At 30.8% G+C, this 13,471-nt stretch overlaps 1 protein-coding gene across 3 annotated transcripts in view; it reads left to right on the top strand.

Moving 5' to 3' along the window:
• The window catches only part of LOC142321898 (MIT domain-containing protein 1-like), a 30,324-nt gene extending 18,979 nt beyond the window's left edge, over nucleotides 1–11,345 (top strand). For all 3 annotated transcript variants that reach the window (XM_075360401.1, XM_075360403.1, XM_075360404.1), the window contains 2 exons: nucleotides 113–309; nucleotides 7,772–11,345. In XM_075360401.1, the coding sequence (XP_075216516.1) occupies nucleotides 113–309; nucleotides 7,772–7,919 (345 nt within the window). In that variant the 3' untranslated portion in view covers nucleotides 7,920–11,345. The remainder of the gene's footprint in view (nucleotides 1–112; nucleotides 310–7,771) is intronic.
• Nucleotides 11,346–13,471: the final 2,126 nt, after the last annotated feature.

Below are 13,471 nucleotides of genomic sequence, written 5' to 3'. Positions count from 1 at the left end.
CTTAGACAGTTTAATTGATTTTTTTTATGTTCTTTTATTATATTATATATTGTATTATGTATGTTTTATTATTATATATATTATATTTATACTTCTTCAACTTTTTTTTTAGGTTCAAAATTTTCTATGTGCGTGTGAATTGTTTGTGAAAAATTGTAAAAATTTAAAATGCATAAGCTTATTAACCACAGAAGATGGAAATAATGATCAAAAGGAATGGTTAGAGAAAATAGCTCTTGATTTAGTTACAAAATTTAACATTCAACTGTTGGTCCAGTATTCATCAACACTGCACGATAGACAAATCAGGTACTGTATCTTTATGTTTCCAGCTTTTAGTTATAATCCAGTCCATTTATAAGTAATTTGGCTGTTAGTAAATTTTGAACATGTATAATTTTTGTCATTAACATTTATTGTGTGGTTCATTTTCCTTCAATTCTTAAAGTTCCAATGAAAATAGAGTCTCATAAAAATAGTTTATACCTAGTATAATCATGTATATATTATGCTTTTATCTTATCTCCTATCTCTTTTACATTGGCAAACTAAATGTATTTGTTTGTTGTGATTTATTTTAATTCTAATTAGATATGAATTACTTTTGTGGGTTGTCTTATAATGTTATAATAATAATAATACTTAAAACTCAAAGAAATACCATTATATGAGGCCAGAAAGTAACATATGTTTTGGTATTAAAAAAACAGCTCTTGGAAAAAATGTATTACATGCAGTTTGAAAATACATCCTTAAACTACTTCTCTAATTTTAGCCAGCATGAGAATAGAGTTGCAGTATGAGGCATATAGCAGTCTCATTTGTCTATCAGTCTCTCTCGCGCACCGTATGTAATATCCACAATAAAAACATTGTTTGTGATCAACAACTTTCGTTTACTGCTTTATTACTTTAATATTTCATTACTTTTGAACAACACACATTCTGATAACATCTAATAATATATATGCCTGAATTGTAACTATAAGAAATGTTGAATTATCTGATCCAGACATATGTAAAGTATGTATGTGTAAACAGCAAAATAATAAATTAAAACTGTAGTAACAAAAACTGGCTAGTGATTAATGTCATATTGGTTTATATTAACCATATCTAAATACAATTGTTTGGAAGTTTAATAAATAACAATAAAAAGAAATGAAAATGAGTAGGCCTATTAATACTAATAACAAATATAGGCCTATGGTACAGAAATAAACTGTTCAGTTCATTTGTGATTGTGTACAGTTTATATTTAGTGCAGTACAGTACAGTTTACATTTACAATTCATATACAGTTTTAATAAAAAAACAAATTTTTGTAGTTTGTTGTGATCCATTGTTCAGGTATAGACTGCTACTGTCAAATTTCTGTTTCATTTTGTAAGACTTTTATTCGTTTTCTTTGTTTTTTTTATTATAGCCTATTTGAAAAAATGTCTTCATAAAAAAAGGTGCTGCTATACATAGCCTTAAAAGAAATATTATTTCTCAGTTAATTAAAGTGTACTGTGAAGAAGCTAAAAACAACAAACTTTCTTTACCGCTAAAAAAAGCTTCCAAAGAAGTAGCTAATTATTCAGGTGTTTCAAAACAAACACAGCTTGTATTTATAAAATACAAGCTGAATCTAATAAGAGTGAGCAGCTTTCTGTGCCAAGAAAACGTCCTGATTCTCGCAATGTGACCTTGGATGATCTTGATAAATGCCTAATTAGAAATACTATTTTGGTCTATTACCTGCGAGAATGAAGCGTTCCATATTGTAAAAAACTGTTAATTGTCAGATAAAAAACACATCTTCTATGGGGGAAAGAAAGTTTAAGAAAGGTACTGCATGAAATGGGATTTAAGTGGAAAACATGTAATAAGAAGAAAAATGTTATTATTTGAAGGAAAGATATTGTAAATTGGAGGACTGAATGCCTTCAACAAATTAAAAAAATTCAGAATGAAGGCCAAACAACATTTTATATAGATGAAAGTTGCATAATCAGTCACTTAATGTTCCGAAAATGCTGGCAAAGCATGAAAAGTGGAGTCATGAAAAGCTAATAATGAACTTACCTCCAAATTCAGTTGTGATATTGGACAATCCGCCACACCACAATATACAAGTAGATAAGGCACCCACCAAGAGTTCGTTGAGCAAAATATGATCTTGTGGTTAGAAAAAAAATGTTGCATGTAATTCGAAAATGAGAAAAGTTGATTTTGTTTACATGAATTAGAAAACACAACTCAAAAAACAGTTCAAAATTGCCAAATTACTGCAGGAGCATAGAGACAAAGTTCTGTGGCTCCCTCCTTATTATATGTGTGATCTGAACACCATTGAATTGGCATGGGCTAAGGTGGGCTAAACAACTGGTAGGAGATTATAACTTCACTGCTGTTTTAAATCTAACTAAATTACAAGAGATAACTAATAATACAATGATGAGAATGACAATGCATGACTGGGAAGATTACATAAAACACACAATAAAAGTAGAGGAAGAATACTGAGAAAAATATGGCGTTTTAGAAAATACAATAGATTCTATTATAATCAATATTGGTGAAAACTGTGAAGAAGATTCTAATATGAGTGATTACAGTGCAGGTGGGACCATGTGAAGAATCAGATTCAGATCTAGCATCACCCTTGATTGACTAGTGTTTTTCATGTTCCATTATAACACTAAAATTCTGTTTATTTATAATTTTATTATGCAAAATACTGCAAACGTGTTAATAAGCTAAACTATGTAAACTAACTAATAATTTTAATTAATTATAGGATGTTCTTTTATCAGAAATTTGTTTTGTGAACAGTGAATATTTAGGCCTACTGATTCTGCAAAGCTAAGCAAGTAATTAAATTTTTTAAAGTTACTGATTTCAAAAGTCATTATTTGTATTTAAATTATTTTATTTCAACTATCAATCTCATTAAATTTTATTTAGTAATGCTTTAAATTTTTAAATAATTAACATGTAAAATATGTGTCATGTGTTATGTGTTGTAAATACAAATACATTTTTTAAATGAAGAAATTAAAATTAAAATGAAAAAAGAAATTAAAATTAAATGTAAAAATAGTAGAATGGTATTGTGGAAAACCTGCTTGATACGGTGATATCAGGTTTTCTTTTTCCAAAACCCAGACGAGTCGATTATTAATCATTTTTTCCAATATTTTCCCCATAGCACACGTCAAAGAAATAGGACGGTAGCTATTGGGGTCTGTTAAATTTTTATTTTTCTTTGGTACTGGAACAACATGAGCTTTTTTCCTTTGCTGTGGGTACGTTCCATCCCGCCATATTTTATTATAAAGTTCGAATAATCTGCGTTTTGCAGTGGTATTCAGCTGCCTGATCATATTATAATGGATTTTATCCGGACCAGCAGCTGTGTTGCCTGCTTTTTCCAACGCTTTCACGAATTCTTCCATTTTAAATGGTACATTATATGAGTAATTATACTCAGTTCTAAAATTTAATAGACCTTCGAGTTCTTCTTTTTTGGTTCGAAAACCTTCCTCGTAGTTGGCTGTTTTGCTGGCCTTCTCGAAGTGATTGGACAATAGCTCTGCGATTTCGTTTGGAGTGTCCTTAATTCCATCTTCATCTTGAAGGCTAGATATGGGCGCAAAATTTCTACGCCCACAAATCGCCTTCACTTTCCTCCAAACATCTGATGTAGTAGTGGTTCTACATGTGTAGTAGTGGTTCTGTCGATGGATGACACGTATTGCTGCCAGGATCGTTTCTCCGAGTCAATCATGAGACGTTTTGCATACGCCCTGTATTTTTTAAAGGCAATAATATTTTGTAGGGTAGGACGTTTCTTGAAGGCGTTATACGCTCTTTTCTTTCTTTTAATAGCTTCACTTATTTCTTCGTTCCACCATAGAACGGGTTGTTTCGTATGTTTCCCAGATGTTTTGGGAATGAATTTCGATGCCGACTCAAGTATCACATTTGTTATAGCGTCGACATCGTCCCCAATAACTCTAGTTGTTTCAGGGAGTATCGTTCTAGCTGTGAAGCTCGTCCAATCTGCCTTTTCAAACAACCATCTTTTAGAGATGGGATATATTTTCCTTGTAACATCAGTTACAATTTGCACCGGGAAATGATCGCTTCTATGCAAATCGTCTAAAACATGGAAGCTGTACCTCGGTGCTATCGATCCACTTATCAGTGCAAGATCTATACAGGACGTCGATCCATCTCTGGCATTGAAAAAGGTTCCTGACCCATCGTTTAAAAGCATAAGTTCAGAATTCATCAGGAACCTTTCCAATTCTCTTCCACAGGGATCTACTCGATCCGATCCACAGATAGGATTATGAGCATTAAAGTCACCCACCAGTAAAACAGGTGGGGGAAGCTCAGAAATTAATCTTGCTATGTCATTCTTATTCCAATTAAAATTCGGCAAGTATATGCTGCAAAATGACCTGAAGCAGACGCTTTATTCTAATGGCGACCACTTGCAGGTTTGTATTTAGATCAACAGCTTCGGAGGTAGCTCTGGTCGATGTTAGTATGGCTACTCCACCTCTAACTGTAATATTTGGCAGTTGATCTCGCCGAAATGTATCATATACTTTTAATTTAAAATTTTCATTTCGGCTGAAATGCGTTTCTTGCAGACATATACAAATCGGGTCTACATCATGTACCATTGTATTATCGACTCGCTGATTTTAAATTATATTATACCCTAGGTTTTCCCTTCGGCCATCCTTTTTTTTCTTTTTTTCTCCATATTGCGAACAGCATTGTGTTCGCGGAGAACGTCGTTGCCCATATAGCTTCCAGTCTCCGAATCGGAGACAACAGAAGCCGCCGAGGACGACGGGCATGGATCGGCGCCGATTGAGAGGCGGCAACCTGGCCGCCTCCCAACACGAGGATAGCACTGGTCACCGCCTGTGGAAGGGGGGGGGATACTCGCCCCCCCTGTGTGATTTTTTGTGGCCTCTAGGGTTTAGAGGCCACCTCAGTTGCAGGAGGCTTGGGAGCCTCCATAACAGATTCTGTAGTTGTTATTTTCTGCTTATCAATAAGTATCTCACTAAGACGGACTTGGGATTCTACTTTAGCGTCCGTTTTCTTCTGATCAAGTGCAACTTTCAAAGTTTTATTTTCAGGAGGCTGTACTATATCTTTGGCTTTACATGTTCTTTACCATTGAAAGGCTTCATTTTATTTTCGATAATTCTTTCAATCATGTTAGCCAAAGTAGGAGCAAGTTTGCTGATGAGCTGGCTTTCATCAACAGCAACCGGAGCAGGAGCAGGAACAGCAGCCGCAGCCTGAGCATAGGTTGTTGTTGCTCTAGGTCTGCGGGCGTTTACAATCTTATTTGCTTACCTTTTGCAGGATTTTTACTTCCTGCACAGCCACTTCGTCTTTGTAGACAGGACAATTCCTGGATCTACATGAGTGCTGTCCCTTGCAATTGATGCATGTAGGGAGCTCTTTACACGGCTCTCCCTCATGCACCTCTTTGCCGCACACGCATATTTGCGTTCTCTCACATTTGATAGCGGTGTGGCCAAAGCATTGGCACTTGAAGCATCGCATTGGCTGCGGGATAAATGCCCGCACATCCAATCGATGTATCCCCGCTCTTATCTTCTCCGGCAAGGTAGGCCGGTTAAATGTGAGAACATGAGAGGCTGAAGGTAGGACTTCGCCATTCCTCCTCATGTTCAATCGGCGACACTCTATTACTCCTTGTGATGACAACTCCTCAACAATCTCTTGCTCTGAACAATTTAGAAGATCCCGACAGACGACCACACCCCTTAAGGTGTTGAGCGTACCGTGGGGATCGACACGTACAGCAAGTTCTCCAATCTTTTTTAGCCCTAAGATCTTTTGAGACTGGGCATCATTTACAGTCTCAACATGAAATCCCGTGAAGGTCTTCCTTATTTCTTTAACAGGGCCTCCAGCGCATTTGGTTATCTCCCAAGAGATGAGAAAAGTACTCACCCTCGAGAAATTTCCATCCTCCTTTGTAATGACCAAATATTGGGTTTCGGTACATTACTACTCTTTAAAAAAAGCTTTTTGTAAGCTTTTTCTAGCCTCAATCTCAATCTTTCTTGATTCTGCACTCTTCCTCCGTTTCGCCTGAGGCGAAACGACTGGTTCCAAACGAGGGTGTTTTCATGAACCCTCTGCCACGTTAGGTTGTTGTTCAACTATGTTTATTTTGTTTATCTCTTCTGTAGCAAGGCTAGCCGCCGGGGTACACCCCCACTCCAGGGCTACTAACCTTGGAGGTCCGATCCGGTACTCCGGTGGAACTGGCATATGTCCTGGCAGAGAGCGGATGTGCGCAATCTCTGCACTTACTCCAGGCTCCTACTCACCGAAGCTTTCAGAGCTCCCATGCACCGACATACATGGGCACCATTGCTACATGCTTGCCATCGCAGGGGGCATGTGGACAACGGAAGGGTCTCTGTTACACCTGCAATAACATTGACCCCGGTCACCACATTGCCAGCTCTAGATATGGTGTGAGTCCAGTTCCAAGTCATTAGTAGTTCATATCCTGCAGGTGGCCGAAAATTCCTATCCATATGGTGACCTGAAGATGGAGAAGGTCAAAAGATAAGCATATCTGAGGAATTTACTCGGAGCCCCATTAGCCAGCTATATGTATTGTACATAAGTACAGCTGTTGCCGCCCTGGACATGGAACGTAGATGTTGTGTTCCGGACATGGGGATTATCTACCTCAGGGCATTTGAATTATTATTATTATTATTGGATAATATTTCCAGTTGTGATAGTAGTTCACCGCTTCTGTATTCTTTAGAGCTCTATTCTCGTTGTGAGCTAACATTACATAGTCGCCAAATAAACTGAGACCCTTGTTTCAATTAAAAAAATAAATATAATATATTACAGATATGATGATCCAGAGATGATATAGGTGATCATCTCTGGATAATTCCTACATTAAAAAAATTACTTTGTCAGAAAATTCTTGCATGGTTTATCAGCCACTCAGTAACACTTTCCCAGAGCCTCTCACCCTCATCAAAGTACTTAATTGCCAGCCAGTTTTTTTCAGTGCCATGTGATGTACACAGGATGATGAAAGTTTCATATCTAAACTATTTGCTTATGACCATTATGTTCTTTTTCACATAAAACATAATGGTGTGAGATATTTTTAACTTAGAATTTAAAGGTTCATCATGTGTAATATATATTTTGATGAATCATAATATTGTTTAATCATAAATTGATTGCTGCGTGCTTCCTTTTACATTTCTTTATTTCTATTAATCATGTAATAAATTCTAAACCAAATTTCATGTTGACAAATCGCTAATTATTTTATAACATACTTATTATTTTATGAGGTTATGGTAAACTTCAAACTGTAGTAATTACAAACAGAGCAATATGTAAAATAGATCTTTGAGAACCGCTAATATATTTCATAAAATTCATACTAGTCATTTTGCCCTTATCTAATGCAACAATGATCAGATCTTAGATGATACAATAATCAAAGTATATTTCTGACTAATCAGAATACATATACTTTTTTTTTTACTGTACTATTTTAAAAGTACAGACATTTATTTAAAAAGTTGTATATAGTAATATATTATTTATTTTTATTTAAATATTTTAATTTGCATTGTTATTGTTTATTGTGACTGATGTTTTTAAATCTCTTTAATCATTGTGATTTTTTTTATTATATCTTAATTGGATCTTTTTAAATGTTTTTCCATAGGTTAAGCAATGGCTGGGTGATCAAAATAGGTAGAGGACTGGATTATTTTAAAGCTCGTGAAAGCAAGTTTTCATTAGGAACTCATGATTTAGATTTAAGATTATGCCATGAAACTGTTGTAGATGTTTATTATATGAAATGTAATTAAAATTCCAACCCTTTCAGTGCCCATTTCCTATACCCAGTGAGTGTGAGAAATGTCATCATGGCTGTTAGTGTCATTTAGCCAGGCATTTTTTTAAACTTCAGAAAGTGCTGTTTTCAGTATTAATTGCATGAAATTTTCATAAACATTAAAAAAGAATTGTATTTTTAAGCAGTATAAAAAATATACCTTGAAAAATTCTTTAATCCTTTTTTTTATTGAATTTTGTTTTAAATTAACAAGAGATGTATGTTTGAGTTGTGAGAGCAAAATGTACACCACCATTAACTTAACACAAAGTAATATTTTTCATTTTAATACATGTTTTATTCGAGTATACTAAATTCCATGTAAAATTATGTTGATTATAAGTTTATTAATGTTTTATTCTATGTAAATAATCAATTCCATAAATGAGGTATGTTTGTATTATCAAATTCCTAGTGATTTAAAAAAGAAAAATTATTTAAAATTTGTAATATTTCAATTTGTAGTTTTATTTACAAAACAGTTTTTTATTTAACTCAAGTATAGCTCATGTGCCCTGCAGTATTTAGTTATGAAAAAGCTTTTTCATCAAATAAGTAAATTTATTCCATTTAAATGTTCATGAAATATGTCTCACGTGCAAAGAATTATCAAATTATCTGATGTGTGGTTACAATTTTCCTTTCTAACATCTTTATTAATATTGTGTAAGACATTATTGATTATGTTTTAAAACACAAGTATTAAACACTAAGTTTTTATAACTATATTATACTCAATTTTTTCTGCTTTTATTATTAGATTGTCTTCATCATTGTTTATTAATATGAGATTATTATTAATTTTATTTCTGATTTAGTTTTTTTTATTTGTACTGGTTGCTGTTTAGCAACCAGTACAAATAAAAAAAATTATTATTATTATTATTAGGGTTACAGTTTTGTAACCCTAATTTCATCCTGCACTATTTCCTTTCTCTGTTCCTTAAAATTATTTTATTTTTCTTATGTACTTTTACTTGATTGTACTTTTGATTGATTGTACTTTTTATTTGATTTTCTAATTAATTAACTTTCTTATCCATTCTATTTGCTAAATTGTTTATTCTAAGAATATTCTGATCTACCTTTAATCCTTAGTTCACTTATATTCTTATCTTATTATTTGTTTAGTTTCCTTGTATAAATCTTCAGTTTTTTAAATCCCTTTTCATTTTATCCTTTCTTTCTTTCATATTAATACTTAAACATTTGCATTCCTTTCTCTCATTTCTTTTTACTTTACATTAAACAATGGAATATTAATATTTATATACTACTACTATATACGTGCTATTCTCAGTATTTAATTCATTTAAATGATCATTTTCTTCCACAAAATTTGGTTTGGTATATCATCTCTAAATTTATTTATATTATTGCCCAGATATTCTATATTATCACTTGAATTATCCTTGGAATTTGAATTATTATTTAAAATAGTCCTACCTATTGGGATTTTGTGTTGCTTATATGGAAAACAAATTCATATTTTATTATTTTGATAAGTTCTTTGAAATAGTTTACTTAGCAGTAATATTCAAACACAAGATGTTTTCTTTGATTTCAGATAGTGTAATTTTTTTAAATAATACATTTTCAATCTACTTTTATTTAAGAAAAAATATTTGTATGAAAGTGTTAATTTAATCCTTAAAATTTACCATTTTCATGCATGTTACTTCTTCAAATTGCCAAGAAGTTGAAACAATTGTTTCAAATTATTGGGACTCTGGTGTATATATGTATATAAAACTTATATATATATATATATATATATATATATAAATGAAAACTTGATATATTGTTTATAATGGTTTAATTAATTCTGCAACTGGTAAAAAGTATTCTTATTGAATGAAATACATGTTGCCTGCTACAATCTGTCATAGCAAGAATTCATTAAAACCAGCACTATGATCTCTCATAGCTGGCTTTCTTTGCTCAAAAACAATACTACAAGAAATCTGTTAGGCACTCTAAGGGTTAATATATGAAGAATCTGTTTATTCACATATGAGCCCAGTTTGATAATTAGATAGTTTGATAATTCTAAAAATTGTAAAAATGGATTAAGAGACATAGATATTTATGTAAACAAAATGTTATTAATAAATAGATGATTTTATTGAATGGTGTATTGAATATTGACACTATCAACAAGTAAATGGGCACCCATTAACTTTCCACTGAATTCTGTTTATAGTAGTTCAACCATCACAATATCTCATATACCAGTTCCCTATCATTTAGTATCTCTAATGCATAATATTGTGATCTAATTTTATGATATGTATGTTTAGAATTGCATTCTATAATGTGAATTGTGCAATTCACATTCAATATTCTTATAGGCAAAATGTACATTGCCAATTTAATATATTTAAAAATTGAAGATATAAGAAAAAATGTATAATGAGCTTCTTTTATGTGAGTTACACTACTGTTGTCAGCTGTACTTCAAAGACTAATTATTTCAGTATAAGTTAATTTCTATTATTAGTTTATATTTTCATGTAAGCCTTTGTATAAAATGTTTAAGTACATTAATATTGTTATTTTATGTATTTCATTTCATTTTTACTTTATGTACTTTAAACTTAATTTGGATTTTCTTGAAATTGTGGGATAGTAAAAGTGGGTTAACAGTTTTATTTTCATTTGAAAATTATAAAAGAAAGTGTTTAAAATATTAGATTAAGGTTGGCCATATGATTTTATTTATTTTTAAAAAACAGATTTCAATACAATTTTTAAGAATACAAAATAATTTAAATTATATATTTTTTTTTAATTTGCAGTACTAGTTAAAATAAATCAAACATATCTTATGAAATAGACAATAAGACCATCCAGTTTTTATTTATATGGATTCAAGAAATTCATTTAAAAGTATTAGATTATTTTAATTATACTGCATACTTCCAAAACATTAAGACTGACACATTTTAATTGCATTAACATAAGTATGCATTGTGTTTATCACATGTAAATCATTAGTATTTTTAACATATTTAAAATAATAATTGTTATTTGTTACAAGTTATAGGTTTTGATGAAATAAATGACTTTGTTAAGAGCCTATGTTATAAGTAGATTAAGTAAAAGATATTCTATAATATGCAGAACGTTAGTAAAATTTATCAATTTTTAATGTATAAATATCTATAGTGCTTATCTATTTTAAATAAATTTATTTGTAGCTTTATTAATTTCTTTGTAATATAGACACACAATGTAATAGTAACTCAGCGGCAAGTTTTGCTTGGTAAGTGTTCAGATTTGTATTTGAAAAAAAATATTTTTGTATTCAAATGTAATTTAAATAATAGCTTTATTTTGTGTTATTTAGTAATTTTTGTTAATTGTTTTAATAGTAATAAAATAATTTTTATATATTTTATATGTATATTTCATTATCAAAAAAATATTTTTAAAAACCTATATTTATGAATAATTATAAACAACTTGCTTGCTTTCAGATTACCACTCTTATATAAGGTCTTGGAAGTGCAATAAAAAAAAATAAATTTAAAAAAGGTAATAATATAATTCCTTCTTCAGAAATAAAAATAAGAGTTCCTTTTAAGTTGACTAACTGGTAACACTGATGTTAGTGGTACCAATCTTAAAAAGATTAGAAATCAGTTTAGAATGTAGAAAAGTATTTCATTCAGTCTATTTTATGTTTTGTCTATTTAATTTGTTTTTTCTTGATGAATGTGCATCTGGTCTGTTGGATTTTTTTATAATCTGGGTAACTTTATTTTTTATTCTTCAAAGTTTGTTTTGTCGGCATATATAATGTTTGCTGTTGGATTTTGTTAGTAAATTATGAAAGTAACACATTATCCTTCTTTCCTAAGAATGTTGGTAATTTTGTTTGTATTTCTTTTTTTTATCTATGATAATGTTATATATTATGTATAGCATTTTGTTTTATAAGCATAGCTTAAGAAGAGACTATATAGATATACAAGGAAGCAACTTCAATTTGAGATTTAATGGCATTAAAAAACGTATCTGATTAAGATCAATTTACTTTACAGACAAATTAATAAGTGTTACCACCAGTGTCTGTCTTCTCATAATTAGATATCATTAGAATAAACACTCACTTATTTTAATCTTTGGTGAATGTTCAAATGACATCATCTCGATCGCTAAACAGGTATATATTCAACTTACACAAGCCCATATTTTCTGTACTGTCTCTCACATATACAGTTCTCTCTTTATTTTTAGGTAACCTTTTAAGCCTTATTTGTTCACCATCTTATTTACTGTTTTTTAAGTTTTACTTATGAATCATAGTGTAAAAAATTTAATTCATAATTCTGATAGATAGCTTTTGTAGTTAGAACAGTATCTTTCAAAATCAGCTATTATGTTATTTTCTTAACACTATACAATATTTGTTATTACTTCCATATATTAATACACAAAAAAACTTTATAATTATAATATTTGTTAATATATACCCATTATATTCCAATGAATTTGAACATTTATATATCTGTTCATAGTATTTCTAAGAAGTCATGGAACCTCAATTTTATTTTCGAATTATTTTTTCTATTGGAGAATTTAATTTACTTGCTGAAATTGTTTTATCAAAACCTAAGGAAACTAAAGAATTAAGTACCCTATATAGACTTAACCTTTCTTGTCTAACCCATGTGAAACATAAAAATTGTAAAACTCATGGCGTATTAATTGCATATGAGATACTAATCAGGTCTTATCGTTTTTGCAAAATTTGGACATTTTTGTAGGTTTTAAGTTTATATTATTGCATTTAAAATTATTTTTGATTGTTTCAGTCATAGTTAAAGTTTTTATGTTTTCAATTTTTCCTCATACTGTTATATAATAATCTTGTATTATTGTATTTGTTCGAGTATCCCCCGCCCTCGAATAAGCCCTGCAACTCAATTTTCCAGACTGAAAATCTAAAAAACAAAATCGAATATATACCGGTATTTTAAAGTGCAACAAATATGATAAAAAATACGAAAATATTCAGAAAGTAAAGCAATTTAATCCGTTCATTTAAATTACAATATTAATACATTAATAATTAATTACCGTAAATACTAGTTTAGTTCAGAATCAGTAGGCCAGTAAAACGAAAAGAAAGTATCATGTTGAAAAGGATCATTTCAATACACTTTTTAATATGGGATTTTATTTTTATTTAATCGCTGTCTGTCAATGTCTGTAGAAGAGTTACCGGTAGTCTCCATGTTGTTCTGCCAAAGGTGATTGTCTTCACTACCATCTAGTTCATTAGATATTCTGCATTTTTTAAAACTTTTCCTTACTAATTCTGTGGAAATACCATCCCAAGCATCTTTTATCAAAACACAAATCTGGTTTAAATCTGGGCATTTGATTCTTCCTGTAGGCATGAGAAAGAAATTTTCATCAGCCATCCATTTACTACACAGTTGTTTTAATGCAGATTTGAAGGTTTATTAATGCAGACATCTAGTGGTTGCAATAGAGATGTCAATCTGCCTGGAATTA

This window comes from Lycorma delicatula, chromosome 3 (genome assembly GCF_047948215.1).
Source record: "Lycorma delicatula isolate Av1 chromosome 3, ASM4794821v1, whole genome shotgun sequence".
Taxonomy (NCBI): domain Eukaryota; kingdom Metazoa; phylum Arthropoda; class Insecta; order Hemiptera; family Fulgoridae; genus Lycorma; species Lycorma delicatula.
The sequence above is the reverse complement of the archived record's forward strand: the minus strand, read 5'-3'. Positions and strand labels throughout refer to the sequence as shown.